The sequence below is a fragment of the Propithecus coquereli genome, unplaced genomic scaffold, assembly GCF_000956105.1.
Source record: "Propithecus coquereli isolate 6110/MARCELLA unplaced genomic scaffold, Pcoq_1.0 Scaffold78, whole genome shotgun sequence".
Taxonomy (NCBI): domain Eukaryota; kingdom Metazoa; phylum Chordata; class Mammalia; order Primates; family Indriidae; genus Propithecus; species Propithecus coquereli.
The window spans coordinates 1,189,892-1,211,955 of record NW_012153951.1 but is presented as its reverse complement, the minus strand read 5'-3'; the positions used below and the strand labels follow the sequence as shown (position 1 = coordinate 1,211,955).

Here is a 22,064-nt window from a genome sequence, read left to right as displayed (position 1 = left end):
GATCTTCAAAAGGCCTTAGGAGATTAGGGAATGCTAAAGCCTTGTCAGTGGGCTGAATATCACATCCGCTGTCATGCTGAATAACAGATGATTTAAATAAGATCCAACCACCGCCAGGCAAAATGGAAGCATCTTTCTAAGAACTGGTCGTACATCCCTACTGGGAAGAGTGTACACTGATCTTAAACGCATACAGCCCATGAGAGAGGAGCTGGCAGATTATGCACTGGGTAACTAACCTAAGATATTTCTTACTGTCTATGGCTTGAGAATTTGAATTCTCAGTGATCATTCTATTTTAAACATTTGGTGCTAAGGGTAAACCATGGTAACAGTAAAACAGGCTAGATGGATTATTTTGTATTTTCTGGTCATCAAGAGATAATGCATTAGTATATATCTCAAATAGTCATTTTTGTTATTTTACTTATAAGTTTGGATTCAATTTCAACAAATACCTATTGAGAGCCCCCTACTTTATCAAACATTATGTTGGGTGATTTCACATCACTACCATGCAACAATGTGGTAGAATAAGTATTAATATCCCTGATTTTTTTGAAGAACAGTTAGTAAGGATCCATATTCTTCTACATAACATTTAGTAAAGCAAAATCCTATTGATGGTGAGAAATCCAGCACACGAAATAGCACAGAAATCTCATCTTTGACCAAGAGAAAATCTTGAAAGTATATTTAGTACAGATTCAGATATATTGTCAATTAATTTGCAATCCAAGCATGTCAGTCCACATAGTAGATTTCTTTTATAGATATGGAGTCTGAATACAGTTTGAGTGCAAATCAATTTTATATGCACTCATAAAAACGTCTGTATAATTAAAGGGTACCAACTCCAGTGCACACAGCTTCTAAGAACTAGCATGAGAATGCAGGGGCTAATTACTCTGTAGGATGTGAAAAGGCTCAAAGGGCCTGGAGATCTAATTCCTTCCCACTAAAATATGCAGTGGTGGGTGTCTAGAAGTTAAAGCACTCTTGGATTTCACATTTCTTTTATACTGCTAAATATTTGCCAACATATCTTTTACAATCAGACATATTTTCAAAGCTTGTAAATTCTACTAATTAAAAATGATACAAGCCAGTTGAAAGAGCAGCTGTAGCAGCAGACAGGCAGGAGAAGTTGGCTAACAAGAATGCCACAGCAGGTCTGGACCCTCTGAAGTTTCTGTTTTCTTTGTTTCAATGTTCTCTTTTGTATATTTAAAAGTAAATGAGCTCAATATTTCTGTTTTTAGAAGTAATTATTTTTGCTTTATGTTAAAAAAGAAAAGAAAAGATATGGATGTTCATTTTGGCTGTTTTATTGTGATGCGTAGCTAACAATATGTCAGGTACTATTAGTTGCTATTGGACGTACCACACATAAATAAACAATGAAGCAGGCTCAAGACTCTCACCCATTCTGGAAAACAGAGGAACACGACGGTAACCTGCAAAAGGAATCATATCTAATTAGAATAATAAAAACAAATTAATCCGTGGTGGCTCCAGTAGTGCTACTGAGATAGAAGGTATCTTTACTAAGCATGCATTAAAAAGCATGCCCATAGAGTTATATTTCCATCTTGTATGTTAATCTTCCACAAAAAGTTAAATATCTGCATTTTTAATTCTAACTTCCTACTGCCCAACACTGAGCATACAGCTTCTCCTCCTTCCAAGGGCAGCATCATCCAAAATTTGCCACCGCCCTTCTGCTTCAGGAAGACCTTGTCTCCTAGGCACAGCTCAGGTGCTGTTAGAAAACTAAACCTACTGAGATGAAGGAATTGGGAGCACAGTGTGAATCACCCCAGGAAGGTGACTCTGCAATGAAAGGGCAGCCAGGCATGAAAAGGGGTCAGGAAAGGACAGTCTTGGGCTCTCAGTCTCTTCTCCTCAGGCAGGGAGAACGAGTCACTGCCTCTCCCTCCTGGTTGATTGTCATCGTCATTTCTTTTTGGTAGTCATAACTACTCTTCACTGAAACAGAAGAACTATGATCCATGTAAAGAAATTCTTATACACGCCAAGTTTGTCTAATTAGTCTTCCCAGCAATTCCACACTCCCACCCCATCTTCCACATGAGAACACATTTCTGTAATTCCACAGAGAAAAAAATATGTGTCGATGCATAAAATTTCCTTTACATTCTATTTTTATGGATAGAGCTATTTGGTATATCAAAGTATGTTTTTAATATATTTAAAGGTTAGTATAATCACCTAACTTTTAGGAACATTACCTTTGTTCATACATAGAAGTGGTATAGTATATTGCCCAAGAAATTCATTTCCTGTTATTAAACCTTGATTTTCAACAACAAAACGTATCAATGCCAATTCTGGTACATGAATAATAAATGTGAATGTTTCATTCCATCTTGGACTAAAAGCTGAAAAATATAAAAAAAAAGATACAAAGAATCATAGACACTATCTCTAGGGAAAAATAGATAATACCTATTCTGCATGATTTTTCTGTTCAACACTTTAGCAATAATAGTAGTTTGTGTTTTAGGGCACTTAAGTTTTTCACATACCCACCGAGAGAAGAATAATACAATATTGGGAGTTTACTATTGCTGGACAATGTTCTAAAAACTTTACATAGATCATCTCAATTAATCTTCCTAACAACTCCATCAGGGTTATTACTCTCCCCATTTACAGATGGGAAAACTGAGCCACAAAGATGTTACATAATTTCCTAAGAGTTTCACATAGGCAGTTATTAAGTGGTAGAGCAGGAATTCAAACACAGGGAGTCTGACTTGAGAGCAGAAAGGTTTAATCATTAAGCAATATGACTGATGTGCTTAGGCATTTTCTTAACAAAGAAATTGAGACATAAAGTTAAGTAGCGTCATTTTTCCATACCAGGTCCTATTAAGGGAAGAGCTCCATATACAGGTGCTGGACTGAAAGCTAGATAATGACTGCTTTAAAGCCAGCTCTTAACCCTTCTTTTGAGTAAGTGCTCATTTCAAAATCCAAAATTGATGATAATTTCTGTCTCTAGCAAAATAAATCGTCCCAAACAACCAATCCCTTGCCAAACAAGAAATTCAAATGTGTCACCAGGATTTGTATGACCCAAATCATCCAAAACTTAAAGTGTAATTTAATGCAATCAAGAAATTCACATCCAGATTAAATAAATGCTCTACTTAGTAAAGACTCAAAGGTGTGGAGAGGAATAATACGTATATTTTTTTCACATACAAAGGCAAAGCTACACTTGCTCTGTTGACAGCTTTTGTTCTTTGAGGTCCATTTCCAGAAGCATTGATGAAGCTGTGCCTAATTATACTATATCTATGTTTTCTCTGCAGCACCTGTGGTCACAGGAGCACGTTCACCAGATGGCCATCCAGGATGCAGTCTATGCTTGTGGAAATAGTAAACTAATTGGCTCACGCTGGAATAATGACTGTACTACCTCAACATAAGAAAAGAAATAATTCCATGGGGTAACAGGGCAGGTTTAGAGTCAATTCTTTACAAACACTGAAAAACGTCTGCAGAAAATTTTTACACTGATTACTTCTTCCTCCTCCAACCCTACTTCACTGCACATGCCCTTTCCGCCTCCCTCCCTCCGTATCTCTCTTTCTCTATCTCTGTCAGTTTCTGTCTCTTTTTACCTCACTCTCACGCACACACACACAAAAATACGAATTATAGGAGAAAGTCCTAACTTTTAGGTGTCAAAGTCAAAAAAAAGTAAACCAGGATACCAAATTTGATAGCGATGGATATAGTTTTCCCAGACATGACCAAAACTAAAGAATTATTTCCACACTTTAACCAAATGTGATCTTCTTCCTCCCAGACTCTCTTGTCTTTAATTACACTACCATTCCCCTCGTAGCTAAGTCATCTTAAAATCCCTCTTGCCCAGCTATCTAGACATTTTCTCCTGCAAGTTTCTCACTTACAGCCCCTGTTCCTTTCCTGAGGCCACAGCCCTCTTTACAACCTGACTTTTACAGCCTCTAACCATTGAAATTATATCTTGACTCTACTTCGTATTTCTCATTTCGTTCTCATAGACTTCTTCCTACCTCATCTGCAGAAACAATCTGCCTAACACTCGTCTCTGTTAGTGTTACAATGTATATCCCTGTTTAAAAGTCTTAATTTTATCCACAATCTAGAGAAAAGAAAGTTCCTAACACCTTAGCATGGCTTTCAAGATTTTCCATGACCATTCCTAGTAACTTTCTCATTTTATTTCTCACCAATCTTTTTTAAGCACCCTATATTACCCCCATCTTGAGCTTCTTGGTTTTTCCCTAGCGTGTTTGAATTATGTCTTCCTCATGTTTTAAGATTCGTATTATTCTTTCTGCCTTAAATGTCCTTATCCCTAATCTCTGCAAAAAAAAAAAAATTCTACTCATGCTCCAAGAGCCATCCCAAATGTGAGCTTTCCACTTCCACTTCTTTGTACTCTCCTTGAAGCACTAATGGTGCTGTATCATAATAATTTTACTTGCATCTCATCTCTCATACTGAACTGTAAACTATACTAAATTGGGACATACATAATAATGCATTTAATAAAACAGATTTTAAGTCTTTTGATATTTATCACCAGGCTTTTAGCATAGCAGAGGCTCAGTAATGTTTGATGAATCAAATTGAATTTCTGCAGGGATAGTCTTGTAAAACACAGGGATGTAATCAAAATTCTAGAATCACAGCATTATAAAGGGTACATTGAATAAATTAAGGCTCCATGCATTTTACAATGAAGATTCAGGTAGCAGATAGAGAACAAAAGATAGGTTATTATAAGCCATCAACAGTTCCTATTTCTTGACACTGCCACTGTAATGTGCCTTCCACTCTAAGGGGCGCCAAATGAGGTGGTAAGTCATCATCAACATCCCTTCACATTGATAATTTGGAGCAAGGCGGAAAAAACTACTCAAATCTCTTTTCCATGCCTTTTGCTCTAGAGGCCACGCTGGGGGAGTATTCAGGGGAGCACATGGGAGGCAGCCCGTGGACATGGTTAGAAATTATCATCCAAGGAGAAAAAGATAAATAAAACTGCACCTGCTCCTCTGCCAGTGCCATTTAGCTTGGAGCATATTTACAGACTCTAAAATGAAGTCCACTATACTTTGGGAATATCCACTGACAGAAGATTCTAGACTCAAGGATCAGTTCCAAGGTCTCCTCCAAAGTGACTCTGACTCGGGTCAATCTCAAGAATCTACCACTTCTAATTTCCTTAGTGATTTTTAACCTCGGAGAAGAAATGACAATGCCAGTAGTGTATTGCATAAGATAAAAAAGATGGCAAAATGCTAAAAATCTTACTAAAATTATTTATTCTAATCCTCCACTTCCTTTCTGGAAAAATGACTGAATTATGAATCCAAATATTATATCAGTAGGTTTCTATGGCATCCTTAGTCTGAGTCAGATGCCACAGACATTTGATCTGAAATGATTCAAGCAGTCAGGTAAAAATGTGTAATATGCTATGTCAGAACAATCATGAGTTTTTTATTTTAACACAGAGGCTAGAGGCTAAGTAGATTTGCAACTGTCAAAATGTCTTTCTTAATTCAGCAATATGGAGGAAAACATAAAAAGGAAGTAAAAGTTTTTTAAAAAAAGTAATAAAATCTTTCAGGTCAGATAAATGTCTGCACCCATAATCTGAAAATATACCTAAATGACCTAATTATTATCAAATTGTTATTTCTGTATATAACATTTTGGTAATTTTGAACATAAGGAAAACCTTTTCCCTTATGAATAATATATGTAAAAACTATCAATGTACAATTTGTAAGCTTTCCAACAGGAAGTCTAATAGAAATTCAATAAGATATATTAGGAGCTCACCATTTTTTTTAATTACACGAGTCTGCTGCTTCGTTTGATCATTTGGAACACCAAAAACTTCTATAATCACTGATGTGTCAGCTTTGTTAGATGATGCATTATTAAGAGGCAACTGGATACCACTGATGAGCTGCACAAGTATATATGAATACCAACATTTAGCAGAATATTAAATTGCATCACCACTTAATTTCAAAATAAAATTATGTATCACAAAAATGCTGATAAACTCTAAGTCAGTTCCCACCCAAAATACTGAAACTCGAAAATAATGCAAATTTAAAATTTAAGTCTTTTATCCTCAAGTATCAGTTGATAAATACCAAAAATATGTCCAAATCATTCCACTTTAAGGAAATGTGATTATAGCAGAATCCACAATGTCCAAGGTTAATGACTCGATAACATATATTTTTATTTTAAAAGCATTTGTTATGATTATCCTTTATTATAATTTAGGCTGAGTTACTCTGATAGTATGTACCATTTATAAATTTGTATTATATATGCTGCAAAAAATTAAAAGCAATATGAATATTAAAAAAGCACCATATAACTTTTTATAACAGCATTTTCTGATGATAGAATTTATGTGTGAATACTTTATGAAATTTTGCATTATCCATTCTTACCTATATTATTATGATAAGTAACCTGAATCTGACAAAATCAGTTGTCTCAAATGTATATAAGGGACTGAGTAGAGAATGTTTAACAAAGTAATTAATAATAGTTTTATTTAACCTTTTATTAGCAAAGCTAATCATTGAGGCAAAAATTTGTTTTACTTTAAAGGGGAACAAAATGAGCATTTAAAAAAACTGTATGTGAAATGTACTAATTTAGGGTAAGAAATGGAAGACATGAGCCTAAAAATGCAGTTGTAAAAACTGAGGCATAATTTCAATTTTTGAAGATTATATAACAAGGAACAAATAAATTAAGTTTGGTAAAAATGAAGGAACAAAGGGAGAGAGAAAGGAGGGAGAAAAGAAAGGAAAAACTGCTAATGTATAATTTTTCCTTTCCTAAACCTGCACGTGATGGCATTAGCTAGAAATCAGAGTGACTATGCAAATATTTAACCATCAGGATAGAATGGCCATCAATCAATCAGCATAATTAAGCATCAGAGTAATTAGAAAGAACATTGACCATAAACACTTAGTATACTGATACCAAATAGCAGTGCATACCAGCTAAATATCACTCTGCAGGTAATAGACCCTTACCAAAAGCTTGGTACACCTCATCGTCTAATTTTGAAAATAGACCCTTACCAAAAGCTTGGTACACCTCATCGTCTAATTTTGAAAAACATAATTGAATATGAGAACCAAAAGAGAATTCAGGGAGTACTGCTCAAATAATTTGTAAACTGTAATTCACAAAGCCCACTGTGGAGGAAGGGAAGTCAAACAAAAAGCCCTCAGTGGTCAATCAGAGTAGCTCTGCTTTCACGCATTGGCCTCAGGCATAATATTTTGAATTTGAATTTAGAATGTAGGTTCATGGTTTTTGTAAATTTGAAAATCACTGACCTAGACCAAAACTCTCAGTTCGAAGATGACAAAGAATAAACCAGAAATGCTGAATGCCTTCATCAGGGATGTAAGAAAGCTAATAGTAAAACTAGGCCCTCTGATTCCCAAGTCACACTCTCCACATTTTGTGCAGGTCATAAAGTAATCACAAAGCTCCCTCGAATGATTGAAGCAAGAGAGAAAGACCCACATGGCTATGACAGCAGCTTCCTGGAAGAATAATTAGGCCTGCCTACTTCACTCCATGGCACCTACACCTCAACACAAGACTCCTCAAAATATGAACACGTGGCATTAGCGAGCATCTGCACATAACAGCTACCTTCCACCTTCACTTTCTCAGTAAAAGAGCACATATGTTCTCTTAACCATTCTCAGTAGGAAAAAGAAATCATCCATGCAATCAACCTACAAATATCAAGCATATACTTTTTGTCAGGCACCATGAATAAAGATTAAACAAAATACAGTTCTTATCCTTAAAGAATCCTCTAACAAGTAGGAAGAAAGATAAGTCACAAGAAAATAATTATAATGCAGTGTGATAATAGCCATAATATGTTGCATACTGCCATAATATATGCATGCATAGGGTGTTAGAGAAAAAGAGAGAAAAACTACAAAAAGAAGCACAACTAATCTGGCCTAGGAAAATGGTTCCAAAAAGAAGTGATTCCTAAGTCTTGAAGAGTGAGTCAGAATGCAGTAGGTAGGGGAAGGAGGAAAGAAGGGTCCAGTCAGAGGAAAGAGGATACGCAATTTACGGAGGTGAAGCATGATCAGAGAAGAATCCTGGTTTCATATGGTCATAGAACAGGGTGAAAGACTAGAACAGGTGAGAGATAGGGCTACAGAAGTAGGCCAAGGGCCTGACTAGGAAAGCAATCAGGAAAGCAAATATTAAGTAGGCATGATCAGACTGGAGGCGTGGCAAAATCTCTCTGGTCAACTTGCGGAGGATGGGTCAGAAGGACTCAGACAGGCTACCTGAAACCCTTAGTAAGCCAAAGGAACAGACCCAGATGCAGGTAGTAAATTCCTGAAACAAGGCAGCAGCAAGGTGAGACCAAGAGAATGGATACGGAAGACACTGAGGAATAGAATCGGCAGAAATTAAAGATGTTTGGGATATGGGAAGTGAAGGAGATGTGGGAGATTAGAATGGCTCCCGATTTTCTAGTCTGAGCAGCACAAGGGAAGGGGCTGTTCATTGAGATTTAAATAACATAGCGGAAGAAGATTTGACTAGGAAGGGATGTTCAAATTTTAATATTTTAAGTTTGACAGAATGGTGATTAAATAGGTAAGGATGCTAAGCAGGCCATTAAAATATGTCTTTAGATTCCAAAACTGACTTTAAAGATTTGAACATTGGTGGTGGTTAAACCATGAATGTTTGTATAACAGAATCTAAGGAAGATATTTAGTTTGAGACAAAAGTTAAGAAAAAGCTTTAGATAAGGTAAATATTTTAAGGCCAGGTAGTGGCAGAGGAACCCACAAGTGAAAATGAGAAAGAATTACTTGATAAGTAGGAAAAAGGGGGAGAGAGCACAGTCCTAGAGCACAGAAGGGAGATTTGTGTGGGGTAGGAGGGGATTTTAAAAGTGGCTGACTTGCCTGTTCTTTTCACTTGATCAATCATTAAAAAATTACAAAAAAAAAAAAAAAAAGGACACCAACATAATAATAACACCATAAAGTAAGCTCAGTGGTCAATACCGCTCCAGATTGTAGAAACGGTGACAACTAATCAATTTTTGGCTGCATCCAGCATTGTAGGCAATTGCTGCCTGTCCACTATATGCTCCTACACTAGAATCACAAAATCCTCAACAGCCTGTAAAAAAGTCAGCCACATAATTCCACTGTTAATTGCAATGGCCAGGATCATTTCAGTCCCATTCGTCTTTGCAGAACTCTCTCTCTCTCTACATTAATTTCTGGGAAACGGCTCTCGAACATCCCATCCTCAGCTGGTCTAAAATAGCTAGGGCCTGAGGTGGATGAGCGTGGTCTCCCAAATCCTGCCATGTTGTGATGGTGGAGGAAGGAGCCGAGCTAGGAAGAGTCGCAGAAGGAACATTCGTGCACTCTGAACGCCAGGTAATGAGGGACAGGAGGGTGTTCCTCAGCCGGCAGAGCTTCACTGAGTAATAACATGAGACACAATCAACCTGGCCAGGGACAGCAACGTAAGTATTTATCAAACTTCCAGAGTAGGGTCTGAGATGCTTCATATGCTTCTAGGAGCAACTCGTTAATAGAAAGAGGGACCAAAGAGACCATATCCACCCTATTTATTTGCAAACCACAGGTACAGATACAGTCTAAAATAGGATGCTCATAGTTAAGTGGAGAGAAAAAAGCAACTGGAGGTTTTTCAAGACTCGGTGACATTTAAAAAAGGAAATAAACATAGCCCTTAGGTTATAAAAGAATAAGAAAGGTTTCAAAAAGTCTTTACTAACGGTAACAAATGATAGACAACTGCTTTTGCTCTGAACAAAATTATACAGGATGTGATAAAACAAAAGATGAAAGGTGAACTAATAAGACAGGAGCGTGGCGCGTGGGGGAAGCATTCTGGCTAGGATACAGACAGAAGCCGAAAGGAAGCAATACGAGGGAAGCAGCAACTGGGGGGAAAACGAATAATGCAAGAGAAAAAGTGACATCTACATTAAAATCAGTAAAGAATAAAATCAACTACAGAGTTTAAATCATCAACATAAGGAACAAATGTTAAAAGCTCTCCCAAAATGTGGAGGTAAAGGGAACAGGATAAAGTTGACACAAATTAGTAGACATAAAGGATAGACGATAGAGAAAAACATATAGATACTTTTAAGTAATCAAATAATATTCAGAGACATAAGGGGAAAATAAAAATCCTGAACTACAAAAGCCTAATTTTGGAAATTAATGAAAACGGCTTCTAGAATTTTCTGGTAAAATTTTTAAAGTTAAGGGAAGGAAAACCAGCATGTCCACAGGATGATTAGTGGGCTGAAATCATATCTCCTTATCACAACATTAAATGCCTAAATACAATCGAACAGATGGCTTTAGCCTCAATATTTCTATTCACAGGCAGATAAACATTCATATAAAAATGCAACAGGAAGACATGTTCAGATAAAGGAGGATGCTGAAATACCATCCACCTGTAGTGCCTGAAAAGATTAACAGAACTCTTAATAGTCATTAAAACAAATCAATGGAATTCGAAATATTAATTTACACTATCTAGTTTACATGATAACCAAAAAATGTAAAAGAGAAAGTTTTTAATCTTACCCTTATTGTAAGTGTAGTTGGATCACTGTCTGTTATTTTATTTGGGTTAAAGTTTGATTTAGCATCTCTCAGGAACTGTGGTTTCAAAATATATCCAGAAGCACCATTATCCAAAAATTTCCCATTTTGTAGGTCCATAGGCAGACCAGGGGTCTGGAAATTTAAGGCCACTGTGAGAAAGAAATATTTTGACATCGTGAGGAAATAGAGGATATAGTTAAAGAAACACCGTTAAGCGATTCACTGAAATCTAGTTATAGATTACGTATCCTCAAATGTTCTATGGACAGACATGATTAGCCTAATAATTCATGATTTTTAAACATTTTCCTCCTGCCATGTCTATATTAATGCGTGTCGATGAGTTGCAAAGTTTAATCTGTAAGTTAAATTATTATATAGCTTTGAGTAAAGAAATCAAAATGGCACCTGGTACAGATTACAGAATAGCAAAGTACATGTCAGGGAACATTCAAGAAATATGAGAATAGGGAAAATCAATACATTAAATGCCAGACGTGTAGACACCAACTATGTCATAGACGTTCAGGTCCAAGAGGTGCTGTTGTCACTTGATGAGAAAGTGAGAAACAGGTAGAGATTGATAACCATTGTTAAAATATAAAAATACCTTGATATGGGCTGGTAAATAGCCACTATAGACAGTACCTCCCTCCACCTCCCCACTGGCCCAACTCTCCCCCTCTCCTCAAACCTATGGACCTTGCCACAATCCAATAAGAGAAGGGTTACACTAGACACTTTCTGACTTTCTGACTGGCCAGTGCTGTACCAGCTATGTAATTTGGGATAAAGAGAGTGTGGGGAGAACAAATAACACAGGTGTGCAATCCCATTCACTTTTCAAGACTATGAACATAGAAGTATAAATGATAGGGGTCACGTGATCTGAAGAGGCCTTGAGTATATCTTTCAAGTGAAGGAACCTGATCTTTAACGTCTTTTGACATCCATTTTGGATTTCTTGTTCCCTTCCTCTACCATACATGTTTTGTGCTCATTCCTCATGAATTTAACCCCCGTCCCCCAACCCTCACCTAAATTTACCCTCTGAAACCCATTTAAGAATGGTTCCAACTCTTGAAATCTATGATTCACCATTAGTGCCTGACCCCAAAGCCCCCAGGTCAAAATCTTCATAGGAAGCTTTTTTCATAAATTCATAAAATGAATGCATTTTATGTGACTTTTGCAAACAACTCAATATCCTGTATAACATACCCATTTGACAACCTATATTCCAAAATTCTTGAGGATTAAAATTAGAAGAGTCTGCTCTTGTTGCTTTGGGATATATTCTGGTAAGGAACTTCCTGGTGTGCAAAATAAACTCTTGGACTGAAAAAAAGATTATTAAATCACTGTGAAAAATTTCAAGTAAATTAAATAAGCTACTATTTCTATGCAATATAATTCTACAAAAATTTTGATATGTATTATCTTGGCAAAAATATTTGCAATTCATGAAAATCAAAATAAATCCATGCCTTTATTATTTACAGTATGATTCACTGTTATTGAGATATTAATAATTTCATTATACAATTTGTATACACTGATCATTCAAGGGGAAAAAAGATAAGATAATTTACATTTATTTTTCTCACTTCCAAATTAATTTCACTTTGATGTAAGAATACATAAAATTCTAAAATAAAATGCATTTATTTTTCAAAACAAAAGTAATATCTTTCCCATTTTTTTTACTTTGATTTTCATATTAGGACAGAATCACATGTAAGTCATATTAAGCCTTCTGATTCTAGCTAAATTAATCCCATTGAGCATTTCAAATTCTCAGGATTAAAAGGAACCCTAAAGTTATTCGGTTCAACTCCCAACCCCTCCACTCCAGCATCTTCCCCCCAAATTCATTCGATCTCTGTTTACATCTCTCTATTGAAAAAATCACTACCTCCCGATACTTTTAATTCTGTCAAATGTCTTCCTTACTAAGATAATGTCTATACAATTGTAGGATATATGCATGCATGTACAAACACACAGCCTATTTGAGTTTCTATATATATTCTTTATGATTCTTCTTACCTATATTCTAGTTAAATCACTCAGAATTCAAAACTAATTTACACCCTTTACCATTTGACACCCCTGTAAATTTTTAAACACATATTCATCTTTCTCCAACGTTTTTCTTCTTTCTCCAATCAGATCCTGTTCCTACAACCATTCCTGATAATATGGTGACCAATCATGGGAGAAACAGTGATTGCCTATGGCCCACTATATTTGCAAATCAAACTACAACAGAATCATTTCCTCCACCACCCTAAATACTATTCGTTAAGAAGCACTATCAACTTAAAAATTACAGTTAATTCTATCAACAGCTATTTTTTAAAGTAACGCACTCCTTGAGAGAAAGTTTATTTTGAAGCCGCCCACGTATAAACACGCAGGGGTGTCCAAGTACCATGATCCCTTACCTAGTCCTAAGGGATGTCTGTCCTTAGGCAAAACATACTCTCCTAGGTCTTAATGTTTCCCATCTACAAAGTAATAAACATGAATGATTGCTAAGGTTGCATAACATAATATTATTTCGTTACTTCTGAGATTAACCTTTAGGTATTAAACATGCTTTGTTATTACAAATTCAGTTCATGTTCATTTTAGAAATAGGAGGAAGTCAAATAAGAAAAAAAGAAGATATAAGACTACATATAATCTTAGCACTCAATGAATAATAACTGGTAACTCCTTGGTATGTATCCTTCTATTCTTTTGTACATATATGTTAATTTTTTAATTGAAAAATATAGTTATTCCCTTTTATAAACTGCCATCTTTTACTTACTAAAATAATGTGAAAATTATTCCATTTCAATAATATTTACCTAAAACATTATTTTTAGTGGTGTTTATTATGTCTATAACAGTGATCCTTGCAGTTAATCCTTTGACGACATCATTAATCATTTACTATTGACTTTTGGTGCAAGAAAAATGCTCAATACCCTTTCTAAGAGACAGTGATGCTATACTTTGAACTCTACTCAGAATTATCTAATCCTTTTCCAAATTTTTTGCAAGTATTTAATATTATGAGAGTAAGAGAATTATAATTTTGCTGTGTCCAGAGGTCCTATCCTCATGAACAACAAAAACCATGCAATAGTTTTAAAGGACAGAGGCCAGTAAAACAGGCCATACAAACTCTCTTCACCACACTTTACGTTGCAGCCTAACACACATACAACGTGCACAATTTTTTCATAAAACAGCACTTATTCTTACTGCCTACAATACCCTTTTCTGTATTCTATTCCATTCCATTCTATTCCATTTTATTCTATTCTACACTACTCTATCCTATTCTATTATTTAACTATAGTCCAGACCTATTGAGTTGATTTTTGTTTACAACACACAGTTTAAAAAAAAAAAAAGGCTCTTCAAATATCCAGGGTCTCTCTCATAGGCAGTTAGAGGATGTGAACTAAAGTATACTTCAAAATCTTTGGACACCAATGGCAAGCCCAGTGAGGTTAACCATTAAATATATCAGAACCTGCATTTCCAAACAGCCAATGCCTTTTCTCAAGTCAGTTGCTGATTTTCCCACTGCAATGTTTCCGTGCAAAATGATAAATTGCAATTTTTGAGATGGAGAGTCACCTGGGTATTAAGTTAGTTGCCCATTTCTTTTTAAGTTTGGAACATTCCCACCATGTGAGTCTGAAAAAGGGGTAGGGTCTGCTTCTCATTCTCTTTCCCAGGCCTTAGTTCATCTTGGGCACTGCCAAACAGAAGAGTCACCTCCTATTTAGAACCAGAGGCAGTGAAAAGAAGATGCAAAGACAGATGGCATTTCTGGAGGTGTGCATCCCTCCAAGTAGTCCTGGTAGTCCTACCTGGATGCCATTTCCTGCCTCTCCTTCACCTTAGACATAGAGTCTCCAAACCTAATTAACTCGACCTCTTAGATACCTATTGAATCCATAAAAATCACTCTGTCTCCAATCTCATGGCCATAAACCTTACCTTCATTACCTCCTTCCTGCCTGTAGTCTCATCCTTTGTCACTACCAGAGACATCTTTCAGAAACACAGTGGGGCGTGCCACTCCTGGGATTTGAGCCCTCCTGCTCACCCTTGTTCCCAGGACAGAGTTCAAGTGCCTTCACACCTCGGTCTGCCTAGCTCTGCAGAGCTACTGCTGCTCTCCCATGCAAACTGCTCACCACAGCCTCACCCACAACAGTGTCTGCACTGGGCATTCTCAATCAAAATGTCAAGACAAAGAAGTTAATTAATGGTTAAGTTCTGTGAAATAAAACTTAACGTAGCCTAAGGCATACATTAATAACTCCTTTCTAAATTATATTAAATATGTTGAAATCTTATGAAAATATACATCTTACAAATACCATTGATTGACCTTAACAGTGTAGCAGTGAATACAACTTATTTAAACACTTCATCTGTTTGAATCATAAGAATTTACCTTTCAACTTTGAAAGTTTTCGGGCTCGTGTCTCCCCGATAGAATTGTTTTCATTAAATTGCTGATACAGTCTTGAATGTTGAAAGCTTCTGAACTTCTCGGCTTTAGTATAAATGACAAGATCAGATAAGGCCAGAGCAATTTTTAGCTTCCTGGTCTAAAAATAAAATGCAGTAATTTCACATTTTTACACTAATCATTTGAAAAAATCCTTTTCCAATAAAGAAAATATGGTTTCAGATAGAGTATTTTAGTTTTTTCATAAGATTATCTCCTCAATAGCTATTTGGATTAAGTCAAGTGATTATTTTTTGTGACTAAAATATTTCATGTTACTATGAGCTGACCTAAATTTTACATCCCAGTTAACGTAATAAGTATTGAGGATGATAATTATTATTAATGCTATTTCCCTTTTCTCAAAGATCTCAGTTTATTCTTATGAATTTTACAAATTTAGGAATTTTAGTCATGAATAAGTATATTTCCGGTTTGGTTTACCATTTTGGAATAACTTCACGTATATAGTGGACATTTGCTCTTTTATAGCCCAGCATCTATTTCTTCTGCCCTTCTGTTAGCCGCTTTCCGGGTTTTGGCTTGGGAAAACATTCCTTGCTCATGCCCAATCCAAGTGTGGATCACACAGATTGGGCCTTGCTAATCAGCTTTGCATTCCCCTAGCAACAGTAATTGGTTCAGGGATGCATGCGTAACCAGCTCATAACCAATGTACAAAAATAAATAAATAAATAAATTTGCTTGCTCTGCTGAGACACAGGCATTCCACTGCATTTGAACCTGAAAAAATATAAAGCTGATTTTTTGCAATGGTCTTGCACCAATGCAGAGAAAGTGGGGACAAAGCTGGAGGAAAAAACAAAGTTCTATTGAACTTGCTTAAGACACTACACCAAGTCATTCCTGACATTAAAACCCCTTGCACTGAATTGTTCATCTATGTGGGTGAATAAATTAATCCTCATTTTATTTGAACCAGTTGCATTGGTTTTATGTCACATGCAAGCTAAAATACCTTCTTTTGTCATGCTAAGGTGTATACTTCTAATACTATTTATTATAAACATTGATTTTCTTGTCTCTGTCTCTACTTGAGGGAAGAGAAATTATGTTGTTTATCTCTGTATCTTTTGTACTCCGTACAATGCCTAGCACATAGCAGTGCATAATATTTGTCAATTATAGAGAAAAACATTTAAAAACAGCTAATGCTGTTTTTAAGAGACAGCTTTTAACTTTTCTTTCCCATTGTCAATTTTTTTCAAAGTAAATTTTAAATGATAGACTAGAGTTTTTATAAGAAGGAAAAAGACTTTTCTCTCCAGAATTTTTTAAATTCTCCACCAATTAAGAAAAAATACTTTTCAATCACTTGTAAGATTTTCACGAAACATCATCTCACCTTCTTTTTCTTGAAAAGCATTGCTGAAATGGCCTTTTTTGATTCTGTTTCCTTGTCTTGATTGTCTTTTAATGAAAAATTATCAGATGCTACTAGGTCTTTAAATTCATCCTCCTCCTCCTCTAAATCTTCCAGTTCTTCCCATTCCTCCACTTTGCCATGCTTATCGGAACCTTTTCTTTCATGGGTTTCCTTTAAGGTTCCTATTTTCTTATTTTTAACTAATATTTTGAATTTTAGTGCCTATGGAAACAATTTGAAAGAGAGATACTATTACACATTTACAGGTAAGTTTGTAACAGTCATTAAAAAGGGTTCATCATATTTTTAATTAGCCCAAAGTAGTAGGATCATAAGAGCCATAAATTTTGCCAGTCACCTAGATTTGCCCTTACCCCTATTGATACCTCAACAGAAAACAGTGATGTTAAGGTATTGACCATAATTCACAAAAAAATAAGCCTGTTATGATTGGAGCTTATTGTATGCCAGCTCTTTTATATTCCACAAATGGGTACTATTTCAAAATTTTTAAATACGTGAAAAGGATAAATGTGTTTAAATCCTTGCCATGTTATGGAAGTTAAAATGTTACGACTTCTGATAGTAAATGCTTCGGGTCATCACTCTCTTATCCAACGTTAAAAGGTATTAAATGAGATCAGGTATATAACAATCTCTATCGTAGTGTCCAGCATCTAGTAAAGACTCGATTAAAGATTTGTAAAGCCTCTTCAAATTTCACCTGTATTACACACAGGCATCATTGGCTTAATATTTCCTGTCCGTCAAAGCTAGGAGCATGGCAGTATTTACCACAAATGTCACTCGTTCTAAATCCAAAGCCTCTGGTTCCAATCTTTCACTTGGTTACTCCTGCCCTTTTCAGACTTTCATTAGTTTAACAAACACACTTAAAAGTGTCTGCTTTGTTCTATTCAATGCTGAAATCTGGGTTATGAAGTAAAGTTCTTTTCTACAAGGATCTTTGATTGCCCCTTCCCTTCTGCCATCCTCGGGTACCCTCTCAAATCACTCTATCAGCTTGGGCCTTCTCTCTCTGACTATGACCCTATGGTACTCTAGAATAGGAAGTTTACCAAAGTGGACTCTGCAGCCACGTGCAACAAGAGTATTATCAGGGGTGCTTGTGAAAGGGATAAATGCCTAGGATCTGCTTCAAAATTAAAGAATCTTGAATTGTGGGGCTGGAATTAGGCCTCCTTAACAAGTCTCCAGGCAATTCTTTTACACACTGAATACTGCATATTGTACGTGAAAGTGATTTTTGCTCTAATTCCTCATTTACTTGTAGGAAAGAATCTCTTCATTTTAGTATGGAAGCTAAAACTTTAATGAAAGCTATGTATTAGAATGCTAAAAAATAGATTTATATATAATGGGAGAAGGGATTTTCTTACAAGAAAGCTAAAAATTATTATAATTTCCAGAATTAGACCATGACTGTTATGTTTAATGATATGTTTGCAGCATTTTGCACAAAGTTCTTTAACATTTCTTTTCTGTCACAATTGAACACATTTAGTCTGTGAGCATTCTGTGAGGCGAAAGAGTCACGTTTTTTTTATTTACCAAACAATTCATTTTTCTGCCTCAGTTCTGTCGTGAGCCCTATACATCTTGTCACTAGTGCCACGAAACCTTCATTCTTAAATTTTCCACTCATTTAAATATAATAAGGAAAAAATATAAAGGGAAATATTCAAATATTACAAAAATATTGCTATACCTACCAAAAATGAAAATGTGTCAAAACTAAACTTTGGTTGTTAGATGATGCTACTGCAAAAAAATAAGTTCATTTATCACCTGATAAAATATGGGATAAGGAAAATGGGAAACCCAAGGAAACTAAGGAGTTGCCAGAGAGGAACAAGGAAAGCCTAGAGAACGTGGTGTTACAGAAGAAAGTGTTTCAAGGAAAGGAAGGACGAGCTCAGGGTATTGAATGTCGCTCAGAGCACAATCAGATGGAGACGGAAATAGGTCCATTAGAATTTATCAGTAAGGAAGTTTTTGATGACCACAATGAGAAACTTACTGTGGAGCAGGTGGAAGAGGAGGACAGATTGGGTAGGTTGCAATGAGATGAAGATGTGGGAAATTGGGCTGTGAGAAGGAATGAATGATAAAGCAAAGAGACAGCCGCATAGGGAAGTGAAATCCTGACGGTAGAAGTCGGGGTGCGCAAATCAAATATTTGAGTTTGCTCAAGGGAAGTTGGAAAGGAAAACAGGGAAATTAAAAAGAACAGATTTTTAAAAGGGGAACTTGCTACCCAGCTGCTGAGATATGGGTACAGACTCTATTTATAGCCTAAAACTTTTGCCCCTTTCTTAGCCTTTCGCCTATAAAACACACCAAATTCCTAGGGCCTAATACCAAATTGCCTTCCAATTGTGGACCCATGAGCTACGGCACACAATCAACATGTGGGTTTTACATTGATCTCTGTATATTCTCTTTATCAAAATGCATTCACCTAACGCTCACGGAAACATTTTCTAGGCAACACATTGGAAAGATACACAACTGTAAATAAAACTAAGCGTTTTCATTGGTCTCTAACACACTTCCATGGGCCAATATAACGGTGACATGTTTTGGCATTCTGTTTCGTTTCATTCTGTTTTTCTTAACATGAGCTTCTCAGACAAAATGTTACCTCTGGGGAAGGTAGTTTGTCTGGGTAATCATCAAGAATATCAGCAAGCAGGGACTCTCCAAAAGTAGTCTGCAAATTGTCTGCCATCACTTCTTGTTGGGAAGGGGAGCAGTGATTTTCTAAAGAGAGCACCACTGGGTAGTCAGATGTCTAAAAAATTAACCATTACTATGGTTATTAATCAGAACTTTTAAATAATTTTAATGCAATTAATATAAGCACTTAACTTCAAACTTAATTCTAATGTTCAGTACCTTTGCAAAATAATTAAGTATTCTTTAAACTGAAAGTACTTTTGAGTTTGACAAAACAGGGACCGTTAAATCTGTATAAAAAGAAAAATTATTACTATTTGCACCAAAAGTACAGGAAACAGCTGAAGCATCCGTCAGTGGGTACTTGTTTAAATAAATTGTACTATATCTGTATAAAGGAATGATATAGACCCATTAAGAAGGTAGAGCTATACATACCGCTGTAGGAAGTTATCTATAGTATTAATATTACGAAGCAAGTTGCCAAAGAGTAATATTCTACATTTTTATTTTTTAAATATTTAGCTATTCGAATATGTGAAAGAAAAACCTATCAACACTGGTCAGTTGGGGGAAATGTTATTTTTCTTCTTTTTCAGTTTTAAGTTCTGTAATCAAAACACATTGCTTTAGAATTAGAAGCAAAAGTAAAGATATTTCCAGTTTTTAGAATAAAGGGAATCTATTACGTGAAGGTGGCTCTCCAGAGGTATTTTCTGTCCTTTCGCACCACTGTAATTTCAAATTTTGTCGCCAGGTAGAGAAGAAAAACATTTTTGGATCTTATTCAAAATTTCTACCTGTGTTTTGATTTCACATATAATTATCAGGACACAAATTTATCAACTCATAAACAAGCCGGAGAATCACAAGCTTGCAGCATCATCACAGCCCTCAAAACAGGACATGTGATATTATCTCTTTTTAACGTATGAGTGTATTAGTTTCCTGTTTTCTGTGGCTGTTATAACAAATTACTGCAAACTTGGTGGCTTAAAACAACAGAACTTTATTCTCTCACAGTTCTTCTAGTTGCCAGAATTTAAATTGCTTTCACTGGGCTGAAATCAAGGTGTTGGACAGGCTGTGCCCCCTCCGGAGGCTCTAGGGGAGAATCTGTTCCATGCCTCTCCCAGCATTTGGTGGCTGCTACATGTCTTGGCTTGTGTCCACATCACTCTCATCTGTGTCCCCATCTTCACGTTGCCTCCTCCTCTCGTGTGTCAAATCTCTCTTTACCCCCTCCTTACGGAAGTATATATGATGGCGTTTAGGGCCCACTCGGATGGTCCAGAATAACCTCCCCAAATGGTGGTCTCCCACATCATCACATCTGCAAAGACTCTTTGTCCAAATAAAGCAATATTTACAAGTTCTAGGAAAAAGAACCTAATATCTTTAGGGGCCCTTATTAAGCCTACGACAATGACCTTCTCAACTATACATTCTATTGAGTATGTCTATTGACTCACTCTAACATCAACAGGAAGCGTAAAGTTTTTCCCAAATGTAATAAGTGATGTTGAGACTGGGCAAAGTGAAGGCTTAGCAGGTGGATTCCTCCATGAAGCCCTGACTTCACTGATGGGGCAGAGTCCATTTCTTCATCTTCTGTGTCCTTGGCCCCATCCTCTTGGAAGATCCTCATGTCTTTCTTGTATCTTCCTTTGCCACACCTAAAGTGGATGTTGAGGAGTTTGCTCTCCTTAAAGCCAAGCAATGTTTGTAGCCCACTTCCTGTCCAAAGGTTGTTTTAAAGCTTACCTAAGACTCAGACTTGTAGGGCTTTTTTGGGTTTTTTGGCAATATAATTCCCACAAAAACTTAGCTTTCATGTATATTTGTTCTAGTAAACTATAGGCACAAGTAACTAGATCCAAGTTTCTTTCCTAGTCATCGTTATCAAGTCTATTTAATTTCACTTTCTCTCTTTCCCAAATTACTAGTGACAATCTTGAGTAGGAAATTCAAACTTCAGTCTGATTTATGATGCAAAACTGAGTCGTCTTGTTCCACTGAGAAGTCTCATTGAGTTTTTGGTGCTCAAAGCCTTGTTTTGAATCTGATCTCTTTCTCTCTGTTTTTTAAAATAAATGTTATTGTATATATTTAAGGCATACAACATGATGTTATGGATACATGTAAATAGTGAGAAGGTTACTACAGTGAAGCAAATTAACATATCAATTATCTCACATATTTACCCTTTTTTTTTAAATGTACAAATAGCTCAAATTCTTTGCTGGGGAATTAAATCATTTGTGCATTTTGATTTAACCTAATTCAATTCTTTCTCTCTTTTTTTGGTAGTTTTATTCTCACTTTAATTGTAAATTTCTTTGGGGGCTTTTTTATTTCAAAATATTAATTAGGCAGTACAAGTGTTTTTGTTACATAGATATCTTGTATAATGCAAAGTCAGGGCTTTCGGTGTGTCCATCATCAGAATAGCGTTCAGTGTACCCAATAGGTAAGTTTTTATCCCACACTAACCCTCCTGCCCTTCCCCCTTCTTGGTTTCTCATGTCCTTTATATCACTTTGTGCCTGTGTATACCCATGTATCAGCTCCCACTTATTAGTGAGAACATATGGTGTTTCATTTTCGATTCCTGAGATACTTCACTTAGGATAATGGTCTCCCATTCACTCCATGTTGCTGCAAATGACATTATTTCATTCCTTTTTATAGCTGAGTAGTACCCCATGTTTTA

The 22,064-nt window shown here is 36.0% G+C and overlaps 1 protein-coding gene across 1 annotated transcript in view; it reads right to left on the bottom strand.

Moving 5' to 3' along the window:
- Window positions 1-1,312: 1,312 nt before the first annotated feature.
- The window catches only part of PLCZ1 (phospholipase C, zeta 1), a 46,404-nt gene continuing 25,652 nt past the window's right edge, over window positions 1,313-22,064 (bottom strand). Inside the window, exons 5-13 of the mRNA XM_012662781.1 lie at window positions 19,317-19,466; window positions 16,788-16,873; window positions 16,631-16,697; window positions 15,208-15,364; window positions 11,961-12,077; window positions 10,719-10,888; window positions 5,875-6,004; window positions 2,253-2,402; window positions 1,313-1,457 (exon numbers count right to left, since the gene is read on the bottom strand). Coding sequence (XP_012518235.1) covers window positions 1,372-1,457; window positions 2,253-2,402; window positions 5,875-6,004; window positions 10,719-10,888; window positions 11,961-12,077; window positions 15,208-15,364; window positions 16,631-16,697; window positions 16,788-16,873; window positions 19,317-19,466 — 1,113 coding nt within the window. The 3' untranslated portion in view covers window positions 1,313-1,371. The remainder of the gene's footprint in view (window positions 1,458-2,252; window positions 2,403-5,874; window positions 6,005-10,718; window positions 10,889-11,960; window positions 12,078-15,207; window positions 15,365-16,630; window positions 16,698-16,787; window positions 16,874-19,316; window positions 19,467-22,064) is intronic.